The sequence below is a fragment of the Gossypium raimondii genome, chromosome 12 (genome assembly GCF_025698545.1).
Source record: "Gossypium raimondii isolate GPD5lz chromosome 12, ASM2569854v1, whole genome shotgun sequence".
Classification (NCBI taxonomy): Eukaryota; Viridiplantae; Streptophyta; class Magnoliopsida; order Malvales; family Malvaceae; genus Gossypium; species Gossypium raimondii.
In genome coordinates, this window is record NC_068576.1 from 15,137,763 (window position 1) to 15,161,205 (window position 23,443).

Genomic DNA, 23,443 nt, shown 5'->3' on the forward strand with positions numbered 1-23,443 from the left:
AATTCTTTTAAATCATTAAATTATTCAAAAAATTATTTAAATTATCAGGCTGTTAAGTTTTTTTTTTTAAGTTTAGCTAACGAGTTCCATGATTTGATGATTGATACGATTGATTAGTACTTATCAATAAGTAAAAGATGATATCTTAGATTCAAGTCGAAAATTGTTTGAATTTTAGTTAGCAAATGTGATGTTCAAAGTTGTTTTATGAAAAAAATTTAAATCGTAAAAAAGAAGAAAAAAGAAAACCTTCCGATTAATGTGAATGATACAAACGGAAAAAACCATACAATAACAATTTTAGAAGTAACTGGTTTACTAGTAAAAAAGCGAAAATGTGGATGGACTTCCTGCTCTTGAAAATAGCAAAAGAGTTGAGAATGCTTTTCCTTTTATTTTCTTTTCCATCTCAGATTCCAATGTAAGGTTTTTCTTTTCAGTTTCTTTTGGTTCTACTGAACATTTTAGGTTGGAATCTGACTGGTCGATGAAGAGTAAAGAGAAACCCCTTCCTCTAAGTAAAAGGATAATTTTTCATCCCTTAAATATATATTTAAAAATAAATTTAATTTTCCGATAGTGTGCTTTATCCAAGTTCCAAAGGACTCGGCTGCCCCTTTGCTCTTTTATTCTTTTTTCTCATACAATATACATTGAAGGATCCAACAACACCGAAAGCCTCTTCTTTTTCAAATATAATTATCCAACCGTCATTCATGTTCTACCCTTTTGAATTATTAAACCATTTCCATCGTCTTTATAAACCCCCTCAACCTCTCTTCTTTTCTTCATCAATTCAATTTCCTCAAACCTTTCTCTCCAACGACCCTTCTCAAATCTCCCATGGAATTAACCCTTCTTTTCCCCCTTTTCTTCTTCACCTTATCTTCTGCTACATACATATCCACTCTAACCTTAAACCAAAACCATCCATCATCATCATCAAGCTGGAGAAGCGATGATGAAGTGATGGGGTTGTACAAATCTTGGGTCATCCAACATGGCAAAGCTTACAATGGTATCGGTGAAGAAGAGAAAAGGTTCGAAATCTTTAAGGATAACTTGAGATTCATTGATGAACATAACTCTAACAACAACACTACATATAAGCTTGGGTTGAACAAGTTTGCTGATTTAACCAACCAAGAGTACCGAGCCAAGTTCTTGGGCACCAGGACTGACCCTAGGCGTCGACTCATGAAGTCCAAGGTCCCCAGCTCACGTTACGCTCACCGTGCCGGCGATAACTTACCGGATTCAGTAGACTGGAGAGATCATGGAGCTGTTAGTCCGGTCAAGGATCAAGGATCTTGTGGTGAGTGAATTTTTATTTAATTTCTAACTTCAAAATGAAAATAATTATATCCATGCACTTCCTTTTTTAATTATTGAAGTATCCTAATCTAACATCAAATAAGAATATGAGATTACTTGTGACTTAAGGCTTCATGCTAATTTCCTTTATCCTCTTATCAAAAACCGGACTACGGATTGGCGGCAGAATGGTAGTTATGAAAATGGAACGGTAGTTTGGTAGTTGGGGCTTTTTAAGTCACATTAAAACATTAGATATTTTTTTTACATTTACTTTTTACAGGGAAAATTAATATTGCTACACAGGGAAAAAATCATACGTTATCTATTATAAATACACATTAGATTTATGAAATATATTTATTAAAATTTTATAAAATATAATTGATATTTTACTTACAACGATAAAATTAATAGTTTATCATGTATTGTGTTTCAGGTTTAAATCTTATTTTTATTTATTGTATAAAAGATAAAACACCCTCATAATATATAACTTAAGGAATTTTAATAATTTCATAACGGAGTTGGTGTATGAACTGATAAAACAATTAAAATTAGTGTATATATAAATTTCACAAATAAAGCTAAAACCAATTAAAAAGCTAAAATACTAAGGATTTTGCTACTTTATTTAGAGGAGTCTTCATCCTTCCATTACATACAAATGAACTCATGAACTTTAATTTTAGTAAATAAGTGCTTAATGGATCTGAATAAGCTTTTAGTTTGTTTTTTTTATACTTACTTTAATAAATTAAGTGCAAATAAAGGAATAATGACTACCAAAAATACAAAAAATTGGTTACAAAATCTCAATTTAACCCCGCCCTGTTATCATCTATTTTTTTCTCTTCGATCAGGAAGTTGTTGGGCATTCTCAACAATTGCAGCAGTGGAAGGCATAAACAAAATCGTGTCCGGTGAACTAGTCTCTCTATCGGAACAAGAACTAGTCGACTGTGACCGATCCTACGATGCCGGTTGCAATGGTGGCCTAATGGACTATGCCTTCCAATTCATTATCGACAATGGTGGCATTGACACTGAAAAGGATTATCCTTACCTTGGCTTCAATAACCAATGTGATCCAACAAAAGTCAGTTCTCAATGCTTAAATCCTAACACCACAGTAATCTTGCATTTTGTTTATGGTTATGGATTTTGATGCCTTTATTTTCTTTTTCTGACAGAAAAACGTTAAGGTTGTTAGCATTGATGGGTATGAGGATGTTCCAAATAACGAGAATGCTTTAAAAAAGGCCGTCGCACATCAGCCTGTGAGTATCGCCATTGAAGCTGGTGGTAGAGCTTTCCAACTCTATGAATCAGTAAGTTCACCTATTTTTCTCATGCAAAATAACACTCTACAAGAATTAGAGTGTTTTACCATTTGTCATTGTTTGAACATATTTCCAGGGAGTTTTTAATGGTGAATGCGGGTTAGCTTTAGACCACGGCGTGGTTGCGGTCGGATATGGCACCGATGATAACAGTCAAGACTACTGGATTGTGAAGAATTCATGGGGCAGCAATTGGGGTGAAAATGGATATATAAGAATGGAGCGTAACATCAATGCTAATACCGGAAAGTCTGGTATTGCAATGGAGGCTTCCTATCCTGTTAAGAATGGGGCAAATATCATCCAACCTTACTATAATGAAAGCACTGAGAATATCAGCAGTGCTTGAATTCATTGCTACAGTTTGCAGTTCTTGAGTTAAAAATGTCTCACCTGCTCTGTTTTAGGCCATTGGAGAAGACAATCAGCGACTCCCAGATGCAAATAATGATGCTGGGATTTTATCATGGTTATATATATATATATATATATATATATATATATATATATTTACAATTCATCAAAAACAACAACTGGGAAACTGGTATTGTTGTGATTTATGATTCATGAAATTTCAATTCATGTATGTTATCTTTATTTGTCAAGTACTCTCTAGCAATTATATTAACTAAGACAAATTCAACTTCAGAACTAATTTTGATGTTATACCAACTGCACTGCTTGACTGGTATTATATTCTGCAAAATACATTTGATGAAAGATATACCGTACAGACGACAAGAAATGTTGGATTTTCCTTCCGTGTAAAGCAATTTTAGCAATATAACTTGGGTTTCTCTAAGCAAAAACTTCTCTGCTACATCCGGAAGCTAATCCAGTAAAAAGCTGGATGAAATGAACAAATATGTGATGTACGATCGATGATCATTTAGAGAGAACTTGTATTAGCAGAGCCATTACTATAGGATATTCAGCTATAAAAACAAAATTCATGGGAAAAGAGAAAAGGAAACAGCTTGTTATATGTGATGGATGTAATACTATTGGTGTTTCAAATTGAGAGAAAAAGAAAAGAACAAAAGAAGAAAGTGCTGAAACTGTTTTCAATCTATATTCAGTCAAAACATTACAACTTTTATTCAAAAATTTTACCTAACACTACACTTCTTGAAACTTACAAAAAAAAAAAAAAACTTGTACACTAAGTGAATCAACAAAACATGTCAATCAACACTTGTAAATGTAAGTGCATAAACTGAACATTACTTGTACACTAAGTAAAGCCATTCCCTTTACTCACCACCAAATAGGCACCGAATAGGATCTTTTTTTCCCTTTTTAATTTTTACACTCCTCCTTCGTTCTTTTTTTTTTCTATTCCTCAGTCGATATTACCCTCACCTTCAGTTCCTCCTAGACGGTTGGCCATGAAGCTATGGAGGTTGCCAAGACGATTCTCGAAGTCGCCAACGTCACTTGGACCGCTATGGAATGTTGCCACCACCATCACAACCCTGATGATGATTCTCATAAAAATCATGATGTTTTCAAGCTCGAAAAAGAATTAGAAACCCTAAAATTTAAAAATCAGCGACCGCTATGGAATGTTGCCACCACCATCACAACCCTGATGATGATTCTCATAAAAATCATGACGTTTTCAAGCTCGAAAAAGAATTAGAAACCCTAAAATTTAAAAATCAGCAATCTCAAGAATCTTGTAACACCCCTAACCTGTCTCTGTCATCATATTAGGGTTACAGAGTATTAACGTACAAACGGAAACATTTAAACTTAATACCATTCAATAATTTGATCATATCATAAACCATTCATATACATGCATATTGTCCTTAAATCGAGCCCTCGAGGCCCTAAAAATCGGTACCAATTGGAAACAATTTGAAAAGTTTAGGAAAAAGATGAAAAATATGAAAAACAGAGGTCACACAGCCGTGTGCCTCACATGGCTGAGACACACGCCCGTGTCTTAGCCCGTGTAACCTTCGAACTAGGGACACACGGCCATGTCCCAGCCTATGTCCTCACCCGTGTAACTCTTTGAGTAAGGTCACACGCCCGTGTACTAGGCTGTGTAACTCTCTGAGTTACCCCACACGCCCGTGTGTCAGGCCATGTAACTCACTGACTTGCATACAAAATAACTTGACACGGCCGTGTGCCCCACACGGCTGAGTCACACACCGGTGTCTCAAGCTGTATTGACCCAAAATTTACCTAAAGCAAGCCATTTCACAAGCAATTTCACTCTTAACAAATCTAATCATTTGAGCATACACCTAAGGGACTTAAACAACATTCACCACTAAATAAGCATGCCATTTAACACCCTAAAATCAACCAGCCAATGTGCCATTCAAAGACACCACAATTATATCAAAACATCAACTATCAAAACATATCAATGTTGCTTCATTTCATGCATAGTAACCTAGTCCAAACATATACAAAAACATACCACAAGTACTCATTTTCATGCCATTCTAATTACACCAAAAAGAACCTATTTACAAGTATGTTAAAATGCCTAATAACATAGTTTAGTAAAGTATCAAAGTGTACCAAACCAACACATTTAGCCACATATACATGCCATTACCCTAAGAGATACAAAAACTACCAACTTCAATGGATAGTGTGAGCCGATTGATTGATCCTTCCAAAATTTTAGTAATAGTTATATACAAAACAATCCACAAGAACTGGTAAGTTTACATAACTTAGTAAAGACATAGTATAACATTTAATCTAATACAATTAGACACAATTCATATACTATTTGATTTTAGGTTTATCAGATTAATATCAAGGTACGTAAATGCATTTAAGGGTACCGAAGTAAAAACAGGGGCACGTATGTGCAATCAAGGGTACCGAAGTACGAACAAGGGCACGTATGTGCAATCATTCAAAATTAACTATAGATATTTAATTAAAGAACTATAATGTAAAAGTACAAGTAGAAATTCATTTACATATTGAAACACTATGAACTTACCTACTATTTGATTCTAAACAACATGCAGGGGCTAATCCGCTATTTTCCCTTTTCCTCGGTTATTGTTTTTTTATCCAAGTTTTGATCTATATAATAATAAATACAATATATTAATCTCATACATTTCTCACATTCCATAAAATGCATATGATCCTTAAATTTTCATTAATTACACATTTTCCCTAAAATTTTACAACTTTTGCAATTTAGTCCCTTAACCCGAAAATCATCATATTGACCATTTTCTAGAACTAAAATTACAGCTGAATATTCTAGGATCTTTAAGAATTCCTATTACACATCAATTTCACCATCAAACCTTAAATTTTGAAATTTTAAGAATTTAATCCTCAAATCAAAATCTAACAAAAAATCACTTTACACAGCAACCAAATATCACAACCAAAGCTTCAAGTATATAATTATCATCATAAAAAACCAAGATTCATCAATGGTAACTTCCAAAATTTTTAACAGATTCAAAAACGAAGTACAAGCTAGCTGGACCTAGTTGCAACGATTTCAAAAACATAAAAATCATTAAAAACGGATCACAAAATCATACCATGCAAGAAATTTTAACCTAGCCAAACTTCAAGCTTCCCCTTCCATGGATAATTCGGTTGAAGACAAAAATATGAAGAAGATGATAGCATTTTATCATTTGTTTTGTTTTTATTTAACTAATTACCTATTTACCCTTACTAATATAACTTAAAACTAACATAATGTGTCCAAATTTGTCCACTAACATCAAGGATGGTATATTTACCATCTTAGTCCATTATTTTAATGCTTCATAGTCATTTTTCCCCTTTAACTAATAGAAATCAACTTTTACACCCTTTACGATTTAGTCCTTTTATTAATTAACCATTTAAACATTGAAATTTTTTAATGAAATTTTAACACAATCCTAATATAATCCCATAAATATTAAAATAATAATAAAATAATAGCTCGCTCATCAAAATTGTGGTCCCAAAATCACTGTTTTCAATGTCACTTAAAATGGGCTGTTACAAATCTTTTAGAACAGAACCTCAAACTCTGCAACAATCTCTCTGAAACTCCTGCTTATTTAAATGATTGTCATCTTGAGGTTCATAAATTTCATAACCCTTTTTTTCGTGTTTGAGCACCTCTATGCTCGGTTTATATCTACCATGGAATCTAAATACTTTTTTCTCCGACTCAAATCTCTTAATGGATCCAATACTAAAATCGAGTTTCCATTCAAGGAAGCTACATGTTCTTATATTATTATTTTTAGATCAATTATTTGCAGTTTCTGATATCTTCTATAACTTTTCCATGAATGAAGGACATGCAATAAGAAATTCCTAATCGAACAGATAAATTATCACTACATTAAGCTAGATTAATAACCTTGTCAATGAAGTTGATACAATTTTTTTCATTTTCATTTACCTTTTATTTATTGGTAAGAATATTGATATTAATTGATTAGTTACCATGGCTTTTTTAATTTGATTTTAAATTAAGGTAAGATAAGCATTTTGTTAAAATCCTGATTAATGTTAACCAAAATGAACCGAGTTGGTGGGTATAGGTAACTGATGAAATGGTTCCGATCAATGTTGAAGAGTGGAGTGGAATCGATGATGAGAAATATATTGTTATTACGTGTAAACACCACATATCCATTCAGATGGTCGGACTCTAAACTGCCTATTCAATGTCTCTCCTAATAGCTCTTTTTTTTTAGTTTAATTTCAGTTAATTTTGATTTGCATTTGAGTTCTTAGATGCGTTCTTTCACTTCTTACTTCTTCATTCTTGAATTTACAAGTGTCGTTTGAGTGATTTTGATTCTTGATTCTTGAAGCATTCTTTTTGGCTTTTTTTTTCAATTCATGAGTGTCATTTTGATTGAAATTGGATTTGGTTGTTTTAAAGGTTCAACACCAATTGTTTTAGACAAGGGGAGGAGTTCATTCTGTACATGAACTATTGGCTAGAAACAACTTCTACACCTTGGTGTAGGCTTTTATCACAGTCGGCGTTGGTAATTTCTAACATTTCTTTAAGAAAAATATCTTGTATAGAAGTTAGTCTTTGTTTAATTGATAGTTGACATATAATGCATTCTCTCTTATATTATCTTTTCGATCATAATCTTCTCTATATATTTAAGCATTTCGTGCTTGATAAATTTTAGATTTATGAACTAGTGGTAGTCTTTCTGAGTTTTGACTTAAATCAAAATTCTAATAATATTTGTAATGAGCTCAATATTTTTGTGAACTGCATAATCCTAATGTTTCCATTTGCACATCAAATTTCAGAATTGGATTGAGTAAACACTGCAATTGCGAATTAAAAAACAAAACCATTAGTACAACTCTTTGCCATTTTAGAAAGTATCGGGAGCAAGGGGTCAGTGCAAATAAATGGAACAGTGGTAAAGAAAAATACCAGTTGTGTGTTGAACTTAGGTGATGAGGTGGTTTTTGGTTTTCTAGGGAATCATGCTTATGTATCATTTTCTTGGGTTTGAGTGCTATTAGAGTGCTTTAAGTTACTCAATTACTCTAGTGGTGACGTTCTATATGTCTATGCTTGTTTTGTTTTCTCCTTAATTTAATTTCACTTGATCTAGATATTTTAACAGCTCATGGCTGAGGTTGTAGTTAAGGGCTCATGACTGAGAGAGATATTCTGAAGTATATTTTAGGAGAAAATGTTAGGCACTGTATGTTTTTAGCTTTTCTTTAGATTTGGTAATCATATATAGCTTTTAAGTATGGTCTTTGCTATTACACTAAAATTCATCACATACAACAAGCATCTCATGATTTTATTTAAACTATTGTTATAAGAGTACTTATTTTCTTTTAAAACATAAAAAGGCTAAAATTCCTAGAAAGAAAAGAAAATTGATTGGGTAGAAAAACTAATTCAACCATATAATATTTTTTATTTTGTGTTGTGTTCTTATACACTGATTAGTGTTGGGAATGGATTGTTGGTGGATCTTTTGTTTTGATGCTTAATGCTTGTTTCTATACTTGTCATAAGGCTTTTTTTGTCTAGTGCTCTTCATCCTTTTCTTGTAGAGACCTCAGAATAATACAAGCTTAATTTTTTAAAAAAATAATTTTGGCCGTGAAATATGGATACCCAGGTTCTCCATCTTCCTCTTTTGGTCCACCTCAATCTAGGTCCAAACATAGTCCTGAAGGTAAAATTCTTTTTGGGATTTGTTTATTTTCAGTGTTTTTTTATTGGTTTTCTTATCTAATTACTCAATATAGTTATGAGCACCAAGACCTTATCTTTATCTTAATTGAATTATAATTTTGTTTTGTTAAAAGAAAGTAATAAAATAGTTGTTTATGGTTATTTGGTTTTCAATGTTCATTCTTAGTAATGAGTTTTGAAGTAAAAAAAAAATCCTAATTTGATAGTTAAGTGAAACACTAAGTAATTAAGAAAATTGTTATTTGGTTTTCAATGTTCAATTTTCAATTTCAGGTTTTTCGTCTCTATGTGAATTAAGAATTGAAGGATGTGAAGAATTGGTGGATGAAGCCTCTTCTTCTGTAGAGGCGGTTACCTTTTTGAAAAGGTGTCTCTTAAAAACATTTCATAGTTTGATATTTCAACAGAGAAGGCATTGTTGAGATTCACAAACTTAATAAATTTTGACATCTCTGGCTGGAAAGAGTTGGAACCTTTATCGCAAAATGGGCTAAGTTTCAACATCATTTTATTATGATTGCAGATTGTCCCCAATTGGTCTCTTTGGAAATAGAGGAGATATTGCAACTTGACAAGATTTTGAGTGTTGAACATCTAGAAATAAAATGTTTGTGCGTTTTCTTTTCAATGCTTCAGTGGTCCTAATACCAATGGACAAGTAGAAAAATAAAATTTTCATACTATTTGTATAATTTTATTATGTTGATACCAAATTTCAGACTATTTATACAAATGTTTCGGCGATACTAATACCAATGGTGGACAAGTAGAAGAATAAAAAGATGCACTTTTTCTTTTGATGCTTTATGCCTTTTCTTTTCTTTTAAATAAAAATTTCATGTTTAATACAATTTATCAATTTTAGATTATAACACGGTAAAAAATTGATATAAAAATATGTAAATAATAAATGAAACTTTAGTTGAAACCATAAACTTGGGATAAAGATAAATTTATAGGAAGATAATGACACAAGTTATTATAGTCCAAATGAAACTTTAGATGAAACCATAAAAATGAGATTAATTTATAGGAGGATTAATTTATAGAAGATAATTAAATTATTTGTTTCGATAATGATATTCTAACACATTAAATATACATTGCAGTTTAAAAATAATAAAGTAGTTATATATTATTTTTCTAATATTATATATTATTTTTAATTGATATTTTACTAATAATTATATTAAGAATGTTATTAAATTATATATTATTATCTTTATTAAATTATATTTAATAATAATTATATTAAAGTACGATTAAATTATTTATTATTAAATTATATTTAATAATAATCCTATTATAAATTAATAACAATAACAATAATCATCTACATAAAAAAATTTGTTAAGGGTACTCTGGTTTTTTAAACATTTTTCCTTATGCTATTACAACATCTATTCCATTCAACCAAACACAATAATGCTATTACAGCTCTATTCCATTCCATTCAACCAAACAAATGAATTATTGATTATAACTTCATTCTATTACAGCTCTATTCCATTACAGCCCTATTTCATTCCCCCAACCAAATGTGATGTAATTTTCTTCCTTAGACACTCAAATCTGATTGCATCAAGAGGCTTAGTAAAGATATCAACTAACTGATTTTCAGAACTGCAATGAACTAGTTTCGTCTTATTCGTTTTCTCCAATTCTCTCATAAAATGGTATTTGATCGTAAAATGCTTTGTCTTGCCATGAAAGATAGGGTTATTTGCAATTGCCATAATAGATTGATTGTCACAAAATATCTTTTTTGCTTCCCCTTTAATTAGATTTAAATCACTCAACAATTTTCTTAGCCAAATGGCTTGATTAACAACTGTTGCAACTGTTTCTTGCTTCCTTGAGCTCCATGAAAACATACTAAAGCCAAATGTAAAAAAGTAGCCTGAAGTGCTCTTCATGTCATCCACTGAACCAACCCAATCATTGTCAACATATCCTACAAATCATATGATATCTGATGGACAATAATTGGAGTCTATTGTTTCATGTGCTTCAAACTCATCATTTGTTCAATTGCCTACTGGAAAATCGATTCTAATTACACATATTGGTTCCTACGCTTTATTTCCATAAGCTAAACTTACTAATGTTTTTTCATGTACTAGATTTCAACTTTAATTTGCTTTCTATCTCAAAACTTATCCGTGACTTACGATGTTTTTTTTTCTTTTTATCCTCATTTTTGTCTTCTCTAAGACCTTTGCAGTGGACAGGTAAAGGCAATTCGTAAGGAGCAACATAGTCTCTACATCCTCTTGCCACCATCTTCTCCACAACCAACCAATTTTGTTTCAACACTAGTCTCTTCCTTGGCCACACAAGATCATTCATTCCTGTAACGCCCTAAATAATTTAATCTTGTTTCTGTGAATCTTGACATAAATATGTATCTACTTCAGTGGCTAAGTGTTTTGATTGTGTGTTTGAGGTCTTCAGTTCAAGTCTCACTTTCGGCGAATTCTGTTATTTTTTATCCAAGCTTTATCCTGTTGGGTGGGCTTATGAAATATTGTTTGTAAACTCATATTCAAATGAGCCTGCTGGTTCGAGTGGTAAGGAGTTAGCTTGCTAAAGGTCTTATGTTTGAATCCCGGTGTGAGCAGGGGTGATAATTTTTGCTTCGGTTGACTGATAGAGTTTGGGTGGAGTTAAAAGTCTAAGCTAGTTAGATGTGGTTAGTGGGTAGGATGTTGGCGGATTAGGTTGTTAGTGGATTAAAAGGGAGTTAACTAAAATTGTATTTTATTTTATTTTTTCCTATTCTCTCTCTTCCAAAAAATTTTGACGTAAGTTTTTGGCTTCTTCCATTCTTCTCTCTTTCCTCCATTTCCCCTTTTTAAATATGTACTCCCCTTTTGTTCTTCGCGTGCACTTCAAAATTTCGGTGTTTTACGTACGATCAAGTAAGTAGGGGTTTTCACTTGTCGATAGGTTTCGATTTCTGTAAACTATTTAGGTCGCTTGAATTCCTAGTGTGTATAGTAAGGGAAATTAATTCTCTGTAAACGTATTGTGTAGGAGAATACGGTGAAACGATGGTTTTTTCTCCAACCATCTAATCTATGCATGTGATCAGGTTTGATAGCAGTAAGTGTGTACGCATTGCCCGATTTATTATTGATAAATTTGCAATTTGATTGCTAAAAAGGTGTTCGATATTCTGTTTTTAGATTCTGATGGTCTAAAAAGTGGTTTCGTATCAAAATCGTACCAGGTGTGTATACCTAAAACATGAGAAAATGAGGTTCAACGAAAGTCAAAAAAGGGGATTGTTGACGCTGCATGGGCGTGTACCCGACTGTGTACGAGACACGGTCATGTGACGATAATAGTGTGGTCGTATAGGCCAAACGAGCTAGATCGAATTGGGAGTGTAGGTTTTGGGCCAGGCCGTGTGGGCCAAATTGGGCATGTGGACCCATACGGGCATGTAGGCCCAAAATTTTAAAATCTTCCTTAGAGTCGCACGTGTCATTCGGATCGACTATGGACCTTCCGTATGGTCGGTAAAGGTTAACCAAACCCTGTTGTATGAGATCTGTTATTCTGATAGACTGATTTGAGTTAGAACTAATATGTATGTCTGATTGATTGTATAAACATGTATGATATCTGTTTATGAGCATGCAAGACATGTTAATTCTACTATATCTGTGATCTGTATTCTGTATCTGTATTTAGGGGTGGGATTTGTATTTGTGGAGGAAGTGATCTGTACTGCGACATTTCGCCTATCTTCTGGCAGTTTAGCTGCATATTATTCTATTATGTGTCGTATAGGTACTATATGGTGTATAGGGTTGGGTGGACGTTTTATACCCTACATGGTGTGATGGGATGTTCGGAGATGGTGTGTAGAGGATGAGGGTAGGATCCTGTGTATCTGATATATTATCTAATTCTGGCATATGTTTCTGTTAAAGATTTAAGTCTGTATCTATATCTGCTCTACATATGAGAATTCTCTGTATATTTGCATGACTATCTTTATTGGGTTACACACATAGTTTACGACAACTCACATCTATTTGTCTGTTCTGTTCAGGTAATCCTCAAGCATAGGCGGGTCGGTACGACGGAGGCTCAGCGATGACAACTTTTCGGAAAACTATTTTTATTAGTAATAACGACTTTATTTTAAATTTTGGTTTTTCTTGAGAGGTTGTAATTTTTGGGACTCTCTGGACTGTTTGATTTTGAACTTTGGTTTTGGTTGTGCTTTTAAGATTTATACTGCGAGGTTTAACAAAATTATGGTTTTTACGCAAACAACTATTTTACTAAAATTCACAGGCAAAAGTTTTCTCAAAACACAAGTAAGATTTCGACTAAAACGATTTTCTAACTTCCGCTGCAAATTTACGATTACTTGAGAGAACAACAATAACGGTTTCAATAACGAATATAAAAATAAGTTTTTTCAAAAATGTGAACTCTTTTAGTAACAAATAATACAAGAAGTTTTAACATAAAAGATGGTTTTAAAACCCTTCATCGTAAAACTCCCAGATTCGGTATGAGTAATAAATAAATTTGATTTGCAAAATAAATGGTTTTCAAACAAGTTTGTTCTTATGAGTAAAGTATGTGGTACACCGAGTCTCCGGCACCGGTCCTGTAAGTACTTGTAAACTTAGAAATACTGTAGTTAGAAAACTCTAAGTTGTCTGAAACTATACTAATTTAGTTGGAAACTGAGACTTCTGAAACATTTTTGAAACTTCTAAAAAATATATGAAGCATAAAACATTTGCTAATAAACACTGAAACTGATGCATAAAATTTCATAATGTAGATAAAACTTAAAAACGATGAGAACTCGTAAACCTCGCGGTCGTGGTATTTGTGGGCGCGATGGGCGCCGTAGGGGGACTTGAGCTGAGTCTTCTTTTTTAGGCAGTATGTCGAATCTGGATATGAGTGAGACACCGGTTTCACCAGCTACTGAGACTAGGTCACAAAGCCGCTCTACTGGGGACGACGCACTGTCCCAAGCTATGCTGAGAGTGTTGGAAGGGGTCACAAGACCCCATTCTGGATTTGGAGCCCGTGGGTCGATAACTGAACGACTTCGGTCCAATAGAGCTGAACTGTATAGGGGCATCACTAGAGTCGCCCCTACTGTGGCCGAGTACTGGTTGGATGCCACTGAGAGGATAATGAATGACATCGACTGCACTCCTAAGCAAAAATTGAAGGGTGCGATTTCTTTGCTTCGCAATGAGGCATATCAGTGGTGGTTATCGGTTGAGGAGGGTGCTCAACCAGATCATTTAAATTGGGATTATTTCAAGACTGCCTTTCAGAGGAAGCATGTGGGCGCAAGCTATGTAGATGGTCGTAGGCGTGATGAATCTCGCGTACGGTGATAAGATTGTGGCTGAGTATGAGGCCGAATTTCTGAGACTGAACCGCTACACTAGAGGCATGGTGGCATCCGAGTATGAGAAAGTATCCGCTTTGAGGACGACTTGAGGGACAGTCTGAGGGTATTGATAACCCTGTAGAGGGAGCAAGAATTTGCTGTTATGGTAGATAAAGCGAAGATCACTAAAGAAGTTAAGCGCGTGGAGTGCCAGAATAGAGATCGTAAGAGAAGTAAGAATAAGAGGGATTTGAAGCCCTCTAGTTTTGTTCAGAGGCCTAAGAAACGTGAAACACCCCTTACCCGAGACCGTTGCTGGAGTCGAGCATGAGGCGTTACTTGACTTAACTTAAAATTTCAGGGCACAAAATTTTACTTTTGAAATTAATTTCACTATTCACAACAAAGCTGTCCACCTGCGCAGCAATTACTAAATCAATTATAACTCGAGCTACGAAACTCAAAATTTAGATCCATAAATTTTCCCAGAAACTAGACTCATATATATTTTTACCATAAAATTTTAAGAATTTTTCCTTTATCCAATTAGTACAGTTTATTAGTTAAAGTCTCCCCTGTTTCCCTGATCGACTGTCCTGACCTCTCATCACTAAAATTTAATTATCTCATTGTAAAGACTTGATATGGTGTTTCCACTTGTTTATACAGAAAATAGACTTAATAAGGAATCTATACAGATAAATTAAAACTTATAAATATTTTTGTACAGTTTTTAATGATTTTCCAAAGTCTAAACAGGGGATTCCGAAAACCACTTTGACCTTGTCTAACTAAAATGTAAATATCTCAGAATACATAGTTCCTTTGTCTACACTGTTATTTTTCAATGAAAATAGACTCAATAAGATTTAATTCTATATCTCATCTATCCTCTAATTCATTTTCTACTATCCTTGGTGATTTTTCAAAATCACATCACTACCGCTGTCTCAAAACTGATTCACTACAAATTTTTACTTTTTCATGATTTCTATGCATAATTTATCACCTAGACATTTATAACAACAAACACCTTCATACTTAGCCATTTTAAAAAATATTCATCATCAAATATTTACATATCATCTTTTGGTCATAATTTAAGAATATACAATCAAAATGACCATGTCCCTATACATGCCATAGCTCAAAACATTTATCGTCTTAAAATACCGAGTTGTGGTGGTTGATAGTGTGAACGCTCTCCGACGTTTTCAAGATCCCGACTATGCTTGATAATACTATATGAAAGAAAAAGAATTAAAATAAGTAAGCATAAAACTTAGTAAGTTTACAAGTAAATAAATAACAACATTTAACATAAATAATGATATGCAAGTATCATGTTCTTAAGTTTTCTCTTTACTTATTTTCATTTACTTGTTTCCTTACTTACCTGCATAGATAGCTTAAGATTACAACTTACTCTTCTCTTGCTGAAATATTGGTTCTCACTAATAACATAATATATTCTTAACTCTTATAACTCACCTGAAGTTGCTAATTATACTTTTACTTGAACTTTCATAGAACATAATTTGTTTTCTAGCCCGTTGAGCCACATTGGAATAATAAGGATACTTGGGTCTCATGTCTGATAATAACATGCCAAAGCCATGTCCCAGACATGGTCTTGCATGGGATATTTCCTGTACTGCCAATGCCATATCCCAGATATGGTCTTACATGGGAGTTCTCATATCGGTGCCCATGCCATGTCCCAGACATGGTCTTACGGGGGACCTCTCATCTCGGTGCCAACGCCATGTCCCAGACGTAGTCTTGCATGGGACCTCTCATAATCTCAATGATACCAATGCCATGTCCCAGACATGGTCTTACATGGGATCTTTTTACCCAAATGTCATGACATTTGTATCTGATACATTCCTAATGCTTCAACGGGACTTTTTAATACTAATTCTCTATCATCTCATACTTGAGTCAACATTAAATAATTTCATAAAATAAATACATAATTTCTGGAAAATAGCAACATTAATAATAATTATTAAAATATTTATTTATTTACCGTAAACTTATCTCGGTACAAAATATAGCCAAATCCACCCACTTAGTCTTCGACTTTATTATTACCTTTGTCTAACCTCGGATTCTGTTCTTCTTGATCTATAATAGCAAATTTAATTTATTTAATACTCACATTCATCAAAACAGTCCTCGACTCTAACTTTGGCAAATTTATGATTTTGCCCCTAAACTTTTACATAATTACACTTTTTCCCCAAAGCTCGGAAATTAAACTTCATCTCTTATTCTTATGTTTTATAACATGCTGAAAATTTTTCCTTTCTATGACAACATCAAATTCTTACTCTAACACTTACTTATGAACATTAGGTATTTTTTCAGATTATGTCAATATACTGGTTTTCACTTAAAATCGACTAGAAAAAGTTGTTTAACATAATTTCTAGCTTTATATTCTACTATGAAACATCAAAATAAACATATTTCACCTATGGGTATTTTTCCAAATATGAACCCTAGGTTAAATTATTGCTAAATTAAGCTACCGGGATTCCAAAAACGTAAAGAACATTAAAAACGAGACTTGAAATCATGTACTATGAGCTTGAGAAAGTGAAGAAACCCTAGCTGTGGCTTCTTTCAAATTTCAGCAGCAAGCAAAGATGATGAATACAATTTTTACATCTTTTTCCCTTTTAATTCTATTTATTTACTAAATGACTAAAATGCCCTTACTAAAAAAATCCTATTTCACTTATCTCATGTCCATTTTTGTCCATCACTAACTAATGGCCTAATTACCATATAAGAACCCCTAATTTATAATTCCATAACAATTAAATACCTTTAACATATAAAAGTCAACTTTTACACTTTTTACAATTTAGTCCTTTTGGCTAAATTGAGTGCCCAAACGTCAAAATTTTTGAACGAAATTTTCACGAAATCTTTCCGTGAAATTGTAGGCCATAAAATATTGTAAAAATATATTTTTTCTCATCGGATTTGTGGTCCCAAAACCACTGTTTCGACTAGGCCCTAAATCGGGATGTTACATTTCTCCCTCTTTTTAGGGATTTTCGTCTCCGAAAATCTTACCTGTGAAGAGATTTGGGTACTGTTTTCGCATGGCCTCTTCGGGCTCCCATGTTGCCTCATCAACCCCATGCCTATTCCATAATACTTTCACAAGTGCAATACTTTTGTTCCTTAGTTGCTTAATCTATCGATCAAGAATCTTTACCGGTTCTTCAACATATGTCATGTCTTGCTGAATCTCAACCTCTGTCGGTGATATCACATGTGACGGATCGGAACGGTAACGACGTAACATAGACACATGGAATACATTATGAATCTTCTCCAACTCAGTTAGCAAAGCTAACCGATATGCTAAGGGTCCAATTCTTTCAGTCGCCTCAAACGGTCCATTGAAACGTGGACTTAGTTTGCCTTTCTTGCCAAATCTGAAAATTTTCTTCCACGGGGATACTTTCAAAAACACCTTATCACCAACTTGATACTCGATCTCTTTTCTTTTTTAAATTTTCATAAGACTTCTGTCTATCTGAAGCTACTTTTAAACAATCTCTGATAACTTTTACTTTCTCTTCCGTTTCTTTGACTAAATCAACCCCGTAAATCTGATTTTCCTTAAGCTCTGTCCAATACAAAGGCGTACGACATTTACGTCCATACAAAGCTTCATAAGGTGCCATATTCAAACTCGATCTAACTTTTATTATAGGCAAACTCTACCAACGGTAAATATTTCTCCCAACTGCCTTGAAATTCTAAAACAAAACACCTGAGCATATTTTCAAGTAACTGAATAACTCTCTCTGAGTGACCATCGGTCTGAGGATGAAAAGTTGTACTGAAATTTAACTTTGTACCCAAAGCTTCCTGCAATTTCCTCCAAAACCGTGAAGTAAATCTCGGATCTCTGCCTGAGATAATTGATAACGGTACTCCATGTAGTCTAACTATCTCTGAAACATACAATTCAGCAAACTTGTCAAGTGAATAATCCATACGAACTTGAATAAAATGAGCTGACTTCGTTAGCTTATCAATTACAACCCATATTGCATTTTTCTTTTTCGGTGTCAATGGTAATCCTGCTACAAAATCCATGGTAACTCGGTCCCATTTCCACTCAGGAACTAACACAAGCTGTAATAAACCTGAAGGTACTTGATGTTCAGCCTTCACCTATTGACAGATCAAGCATCTAGAAACAAATTCTGAAATATCTCTTTTCATTCCTGCCCACCAGTACATTTTCTTTAGATCATTATACATCTTTGTACTACCTGGATGAATAGACAAAGAACTGCTATGTGCTTCCTGTAAGATCTTCCGAATAAGCTCATCATTCTTTGGCACACATAATCTGTCTCTAAACATCAAATAACAGTTAGAACCAATCTGAAAATCTGACTCTACACCCGATTCGCATTGAGCTCTTTTAACTTGCAACTCACTGTCATTTTTCTGAGCTTCATAGATTTCTTCAAGAAATATCAATTTAGCCCTCAACTCAGCTAAAATGGAACCGTCATTTGATAAAGCCAAACTGGTATTCAAAGCTCTCAATGCAGATAAAGATTTTCTACTCAAGGCATTAGCAACAACATTTGCCTTACCCGGGTGGTAGTCAATCACTAACTCATAATCTTTAATCAACTCTAGCCATTTTCTTTGCCTCATGTTCAAATCTTTCTGAGTCATCAAGTACTTCAAGCTTTTATGGTCAGTAAATATTCGGCACTTCTCACCATACAAGTAATGTCACCAAATCTTCAACGCAAATACAATGGCAGCCAGCTCTAAATCATGCGTCAGATAGTTTTTCTCATTTGGCTTTAACTGTCTTGAAGCATATGCGATTACTTTATCTTCCTGCATAAGTACACAACCCAATCCGTTCAAGGATGCATCACTGTAAATCACAAATTCTTTACCCTGTTCTGGTTGTACTAAAACAAGAGCTTCGGTCAACAATGCCTTTAACTTGTCAAAACTCTGCTGACACTTTTCAGTCCATTCAAACTTGACTTCTCTCAGCAACAACCTTGTTAAAGGGGTATCTGTCATGGAAAATTCCTTTACAAATCATCTGTAATAACCAACTAATCCAAGAAAGCTTTTGACCTCTGATACATTTTTAGGAGGCTTCTAATTAACAATTGCTGAAATTTTAATCGGATCAACTTTAATACCATCACCTGAGACAATGTGTCCAAGGAATCCAACTTCCCAAAGCTAGAACTCACTTTTACTAAACTTGGCATAAAGCTTATTATCTCTCAAAATCTGTAAAAAGGTTCTCAAATGCTCGGCATGCTCAATCTCATCACGAGAATAAATCAGAATATCATCAATGAACACAACTACAAATTTATCTAAGTAAGGTCTGAAAATTCGATTCATTAAGTCCATAAAAACAGCAGGAGCATTAGTCAATCCAAATGGCATCACAAGAAGCTCATAGTGACCATACCTAGTCCAGAAAGTAGTCTTCGGAACATCTGACTCTTTAACCCTCAACTGATAATAACCGGATCTCAAGTCTATCTTGGAAAACACAGTAGCTCCTTTCAACTGGTCAAACAGATCATCAATTCTAGGTAGTGGATATTTTTTCTTTATAGTTACCTTATTAAGCTGCCTGTAATCTATGCATAATCTCATTGAACTGTCTTTCTTTTTCACAAAAAGTACTGGTGCGCCCCACGGAGAACAACTAGGCCTTGCAAAACCTTTATCAGTTAATTCCTGCAACTGAGCTTTCAATTCTTTCAATTCCAAAGGGGTCATTCTATAAGGAGCAATAGAAATGGGAGTTGTACCTAGAACCAACTCAATACCAAATTCAACTTCTCTAACAGGAGGCAAACCTGCCAATTCTTCCGGGAACACATCTAAATACTCACGTACCACTGGCATTAATTCAATTTTCAACTCTGGATCTTTAGTGTTCAATACAAAATCAAGATAAGCTTCACACCCTTTTCTCAAACATTTCTGAGCAGACATAACAGAAATCATAGCGAGAGAACAATCTGACTCATCTGAATCAACCCGGATAATATCACTATTTTCACATTTCAACTCAATGTATTTCTTTCTGCAATTTACTATTACATCATGGGCAGTCAACCAATTCATACCAAGAATCACATCAAACTCATCAAACGATAATAGCATGAGATCGGCCAGAAAACAGTAACCTCTAATCATCAAAGGGCAACCCTTACATACTTTATCTACTAACACACACTGGCCTAATGGATTTGATACTTTAATTACAAATTCAGTGGATTCTATAGGCATGTTCATACTAGGCATCAATCTCATACAAACATAAGAATGAGTCGAACCCGGATCAATTAAAGCAATAACATTAGCATCATAGAGAGAAAATGTACCCGTAATCACATCAGGGGAGGATACCTCTTCTCGAGCACGAATAGCATATGTTCTTGAGGGTGCTCTAACATCTGATCTAGCTACTGAGTCTCTAGACATACCCCTGTTGCTTGATCCAACTCTCAGGTTCCTTTGTGATCTGCCTCTAGTAGGAGCATTTCCTGATCTCGCACTCAGTATTACTTCTCTTTTAGTTATTTCGGGACAATCCCGAATAAAGTGATCTGGTACACCACATCTGAAACAGGCATTTTCATTTGCTCTACACTCTCCAGAATGACGTCTACCGCATTGGGAACATTCTGGCCTAGTGGGTCGAGTACTGCCCGTTCTTACAGCTGCAGTAGTTTGAGCTCTAGAACCCTTAAATCTTCTATCTCTACCTCGACTAGAATATCTGGTTGGAAAATTTGATCCACTAGGGAACTCTCTAGGCCTCTTGGAAGTAGACTGGAATGATCTGCTCATCTGCCTTTCTTCGTGTCTTGCGCTTCAATTTCAACTTTGCCCTTTTCTTTTTCTTTTAACAAATCCTCTGCTTTACAGGCTCTCTCAACCAGAACAACAAACTCTCTAATTTCTAAAACACCCACTGACAGTCGGATATCATCATTAAGCTCATCTTCAAATCTCTTGCACATATTGGCTTCACTGGACACAAATTCCCGAGCATATTTACTGAGTCTAATAAATTCATGTTCACACTCGGTCGCAGTCATCTTACCTTGTTTTAACTCAAGGAATTCTTTTCTTTTCTGATCCATAAATCTCTGAATGATGTACTTCTTACGGAACTCCTCCTGAAAGAAATTCCAAGTAACCCTCTCACTAGGTACCACTAACATAAGAGTCTTCCACCAATGATAAGCAGAATTTCTAAGAAGTGAGACAACACACTTCATACATTCTTCAGGTGTACAAGATAATTCATCAAAAACTCTAATAGTATTCTCGAGCCAAAATTCTGCTTTTTCTGCATCATCGTCTTTAGTAGCCTGAAATTCTTCAGCCCCTTGTTTTCTGATCTTATCAACTGGTGGCCTTTCCCTGATAACTATACCTACAGCTGGAGAAGCTACATGGGGAAATTGAGAATCATGAGGGGGTGGAGGTCTAACAGCCAGATTCGTGCGAACGAACTCGTAAACCAATCATTCATAGCTTGGAAAAAGGCTTCTCGAGCCCCTCCTCCCTGACTAACTGAAATAGGCCTTTCACTAACATTAACATCTGGTGGCACCGTCCCTTCTGCAGGAGCAGGCACATTACTCTCTACTTCATCTGTACCAGCTCGTTCGGGATCCATAACTATAAAAGAAAACATTTCAAAACCGTCAAGAGTCGTCACACTATCAAAATATATAAGTATGGATGTATAGCTAGACTCTTTTTCATACTGAATATTCTGAGAACATACTAAACCTACTCTGATACCAATAAAACAAAACACCCCTTACCCGAGACTATTTCCGGAGTCGAGCATGAGGCGTTACTTGACTTAACTTAAAAGTTCAGGGCATAAAATTTTACTTTTGAAATTAATTTCACTATTCACAACAAAGCTGTCCACCTGCGCAGCAGTTACTAAATCAATTATAACTCAAGCTACGAAACTCAAAATTTAGATCCATAAATTTTCCCAGAAACTAGACTCATATATATTTTTTCCATAAAATTTTAAGAATTTTTCATTTATCCAATTAGTACAGTTTATTAGTTAAAGTCTCCCCTGTTTCACTGATCGACTATCCTGACCTCTCATCACTAAAATTTAATTATCTCATTGTAAAGACTTCATATGGTGTTTCCACTTATTTCTACAGAAAATAGACTTAATAAGGAATCTATACATATAAATTAAAACTCATAAATATTTTTGTAGAGTTTTTAATGATTTTCCAAAATCTAAACAGGGGATTCCAAAAACCACTTTGACCTTGTCTAACTAAAATGTAAATATCTCGAATACATAGTTCCTTTGTCTACACCGTTATTTTTCAATGAAAATAGACTCAATAAGATTTAATTCTATATCTCATCCATCCTCTAATTCATTTTCTACTATCCTTGGTGATTTTTCAAAATCACATCACTACCGCTGTCTCAAAACTGATTCACTACAAATTTTTACTTTTTCATGATTTCTATGCATAATTTATCACCTAGACATTTATAACAACAAACACCTTCATACTTAGCCATTTTAAAAACTATTCATCATCAAATATTTACATATCATCTTTTGGTCATAATTTAAGAATATACAATCAAAATGACCATGTCCCTATAAATGTCATAGCTCAAAACATTTATCGTCTTAAAATACCGAGTTGTGGTGGTTGATAGTGTGAGCACTCTCCGACGTCTTCAAGATCCCGACTATACTTGATAATACTATATGAAAGAAAAAGAAATAAAAGAAGCAAGCATAAAGCTTAGTAAGTTTACAAGTAAATAAATAACAACATTTAACATAAATAATGATATGCAAGTAGGGGTGAGCAAAACTCGATTCGACTCGAAAAAAATCGAAAAAAATTCAAATTTCGAGTTAAACGAATCGAGTTATTCGAGTTATTCGAATCAACTCGAATTTTTTTTTCAAATTTCAAGTTCGAATCGAGTTGAGTTTTCGAATTCGAATAACTCGAATAATTCGAATAATTCGAATATCAAACTATAATATTTTACAGTTTTACCCCAAACTCCCAAACCTTTTTATGTTTCCCTCAAAACTTTTACTCCTTCCCACTTTCCCCCCAAAACTTTTAC

At 34.1% G+C, this 23,443-nt stretch overlaps 2 protein-coding genes across 2 annotated transcripts; one reads left to right on the forward strand and one right to left on the reverse strand.

Annotated features, from left to right (window-relative positions):
• Positions 1–611: 611 nt before the first annotated feature.
• LOC105763385 (cysteine proteinase mucunain) lies at positions 612–3,312 on the forward strand. Its single transcript, XM_012581620.2, has 4 exons — positions 612–1,315; positions 2,178–2,413; positions 2,508–2,645; positions 2,734–3,312. The coding sequence occupies exons 1-4, from the start codon at positions 844–846 to the stop codon at positions 3,004–3,006; spliced, it is 1,119 nt and encodes a 372-aa protein (XP_012437074.1). The 5' UTR covers positions 612–843; the 3' UTR covers positions 3,007–3,312.
• Positions 3,313–21,135: 17,823 nt separating this feature from the next.
• On the reverse strand, positions 21,136–21,573 carry LOC105762008 (uncharacterized). Its single transcript, XM_012579932.1, has one exon. The coding sequence runs from the start codon at positions 21,571–21,573 to the stop codon at positions 21,136–21,138; it is 438 nt and encodes a 145-aa protein (XP_012435386.1).
• Positions 21,574–23,443: the final 1,870 nt, after the last annotated feature.

Bases quoted from the DNA above. Each gene is read 5' to 3' on its own strand.
- LOC105763385 (XM_012581620.2), top strand. From the start codon at position 844: ATGGAATTAACCCTTCTTTTCCCCCTTTTCTTCTTCACCTTATCTTCT. The intron at 2,414-2,507 runs GTCAGTTCTCAA...TTTTTCTGACAG, and splicing joins ACCAATGTGATCCAACAAAA to AAAAACGTTAAGGTTGTTAG. The intron at 2,646-2,733 runs GTAAGTTCACCT...ACATATTTCCAG, and splicing joins CTTTCCAACTCTATGAATCA to GGAGTTTTTAATGGTGAATG.
- LOC105762008 (XM_012579932.1), bottom strand. From the start codon at position 21,573: ATGAAGTGTGTTGTCTCACTTCTTAGAAATTCTGCTTATCATTGGTGG.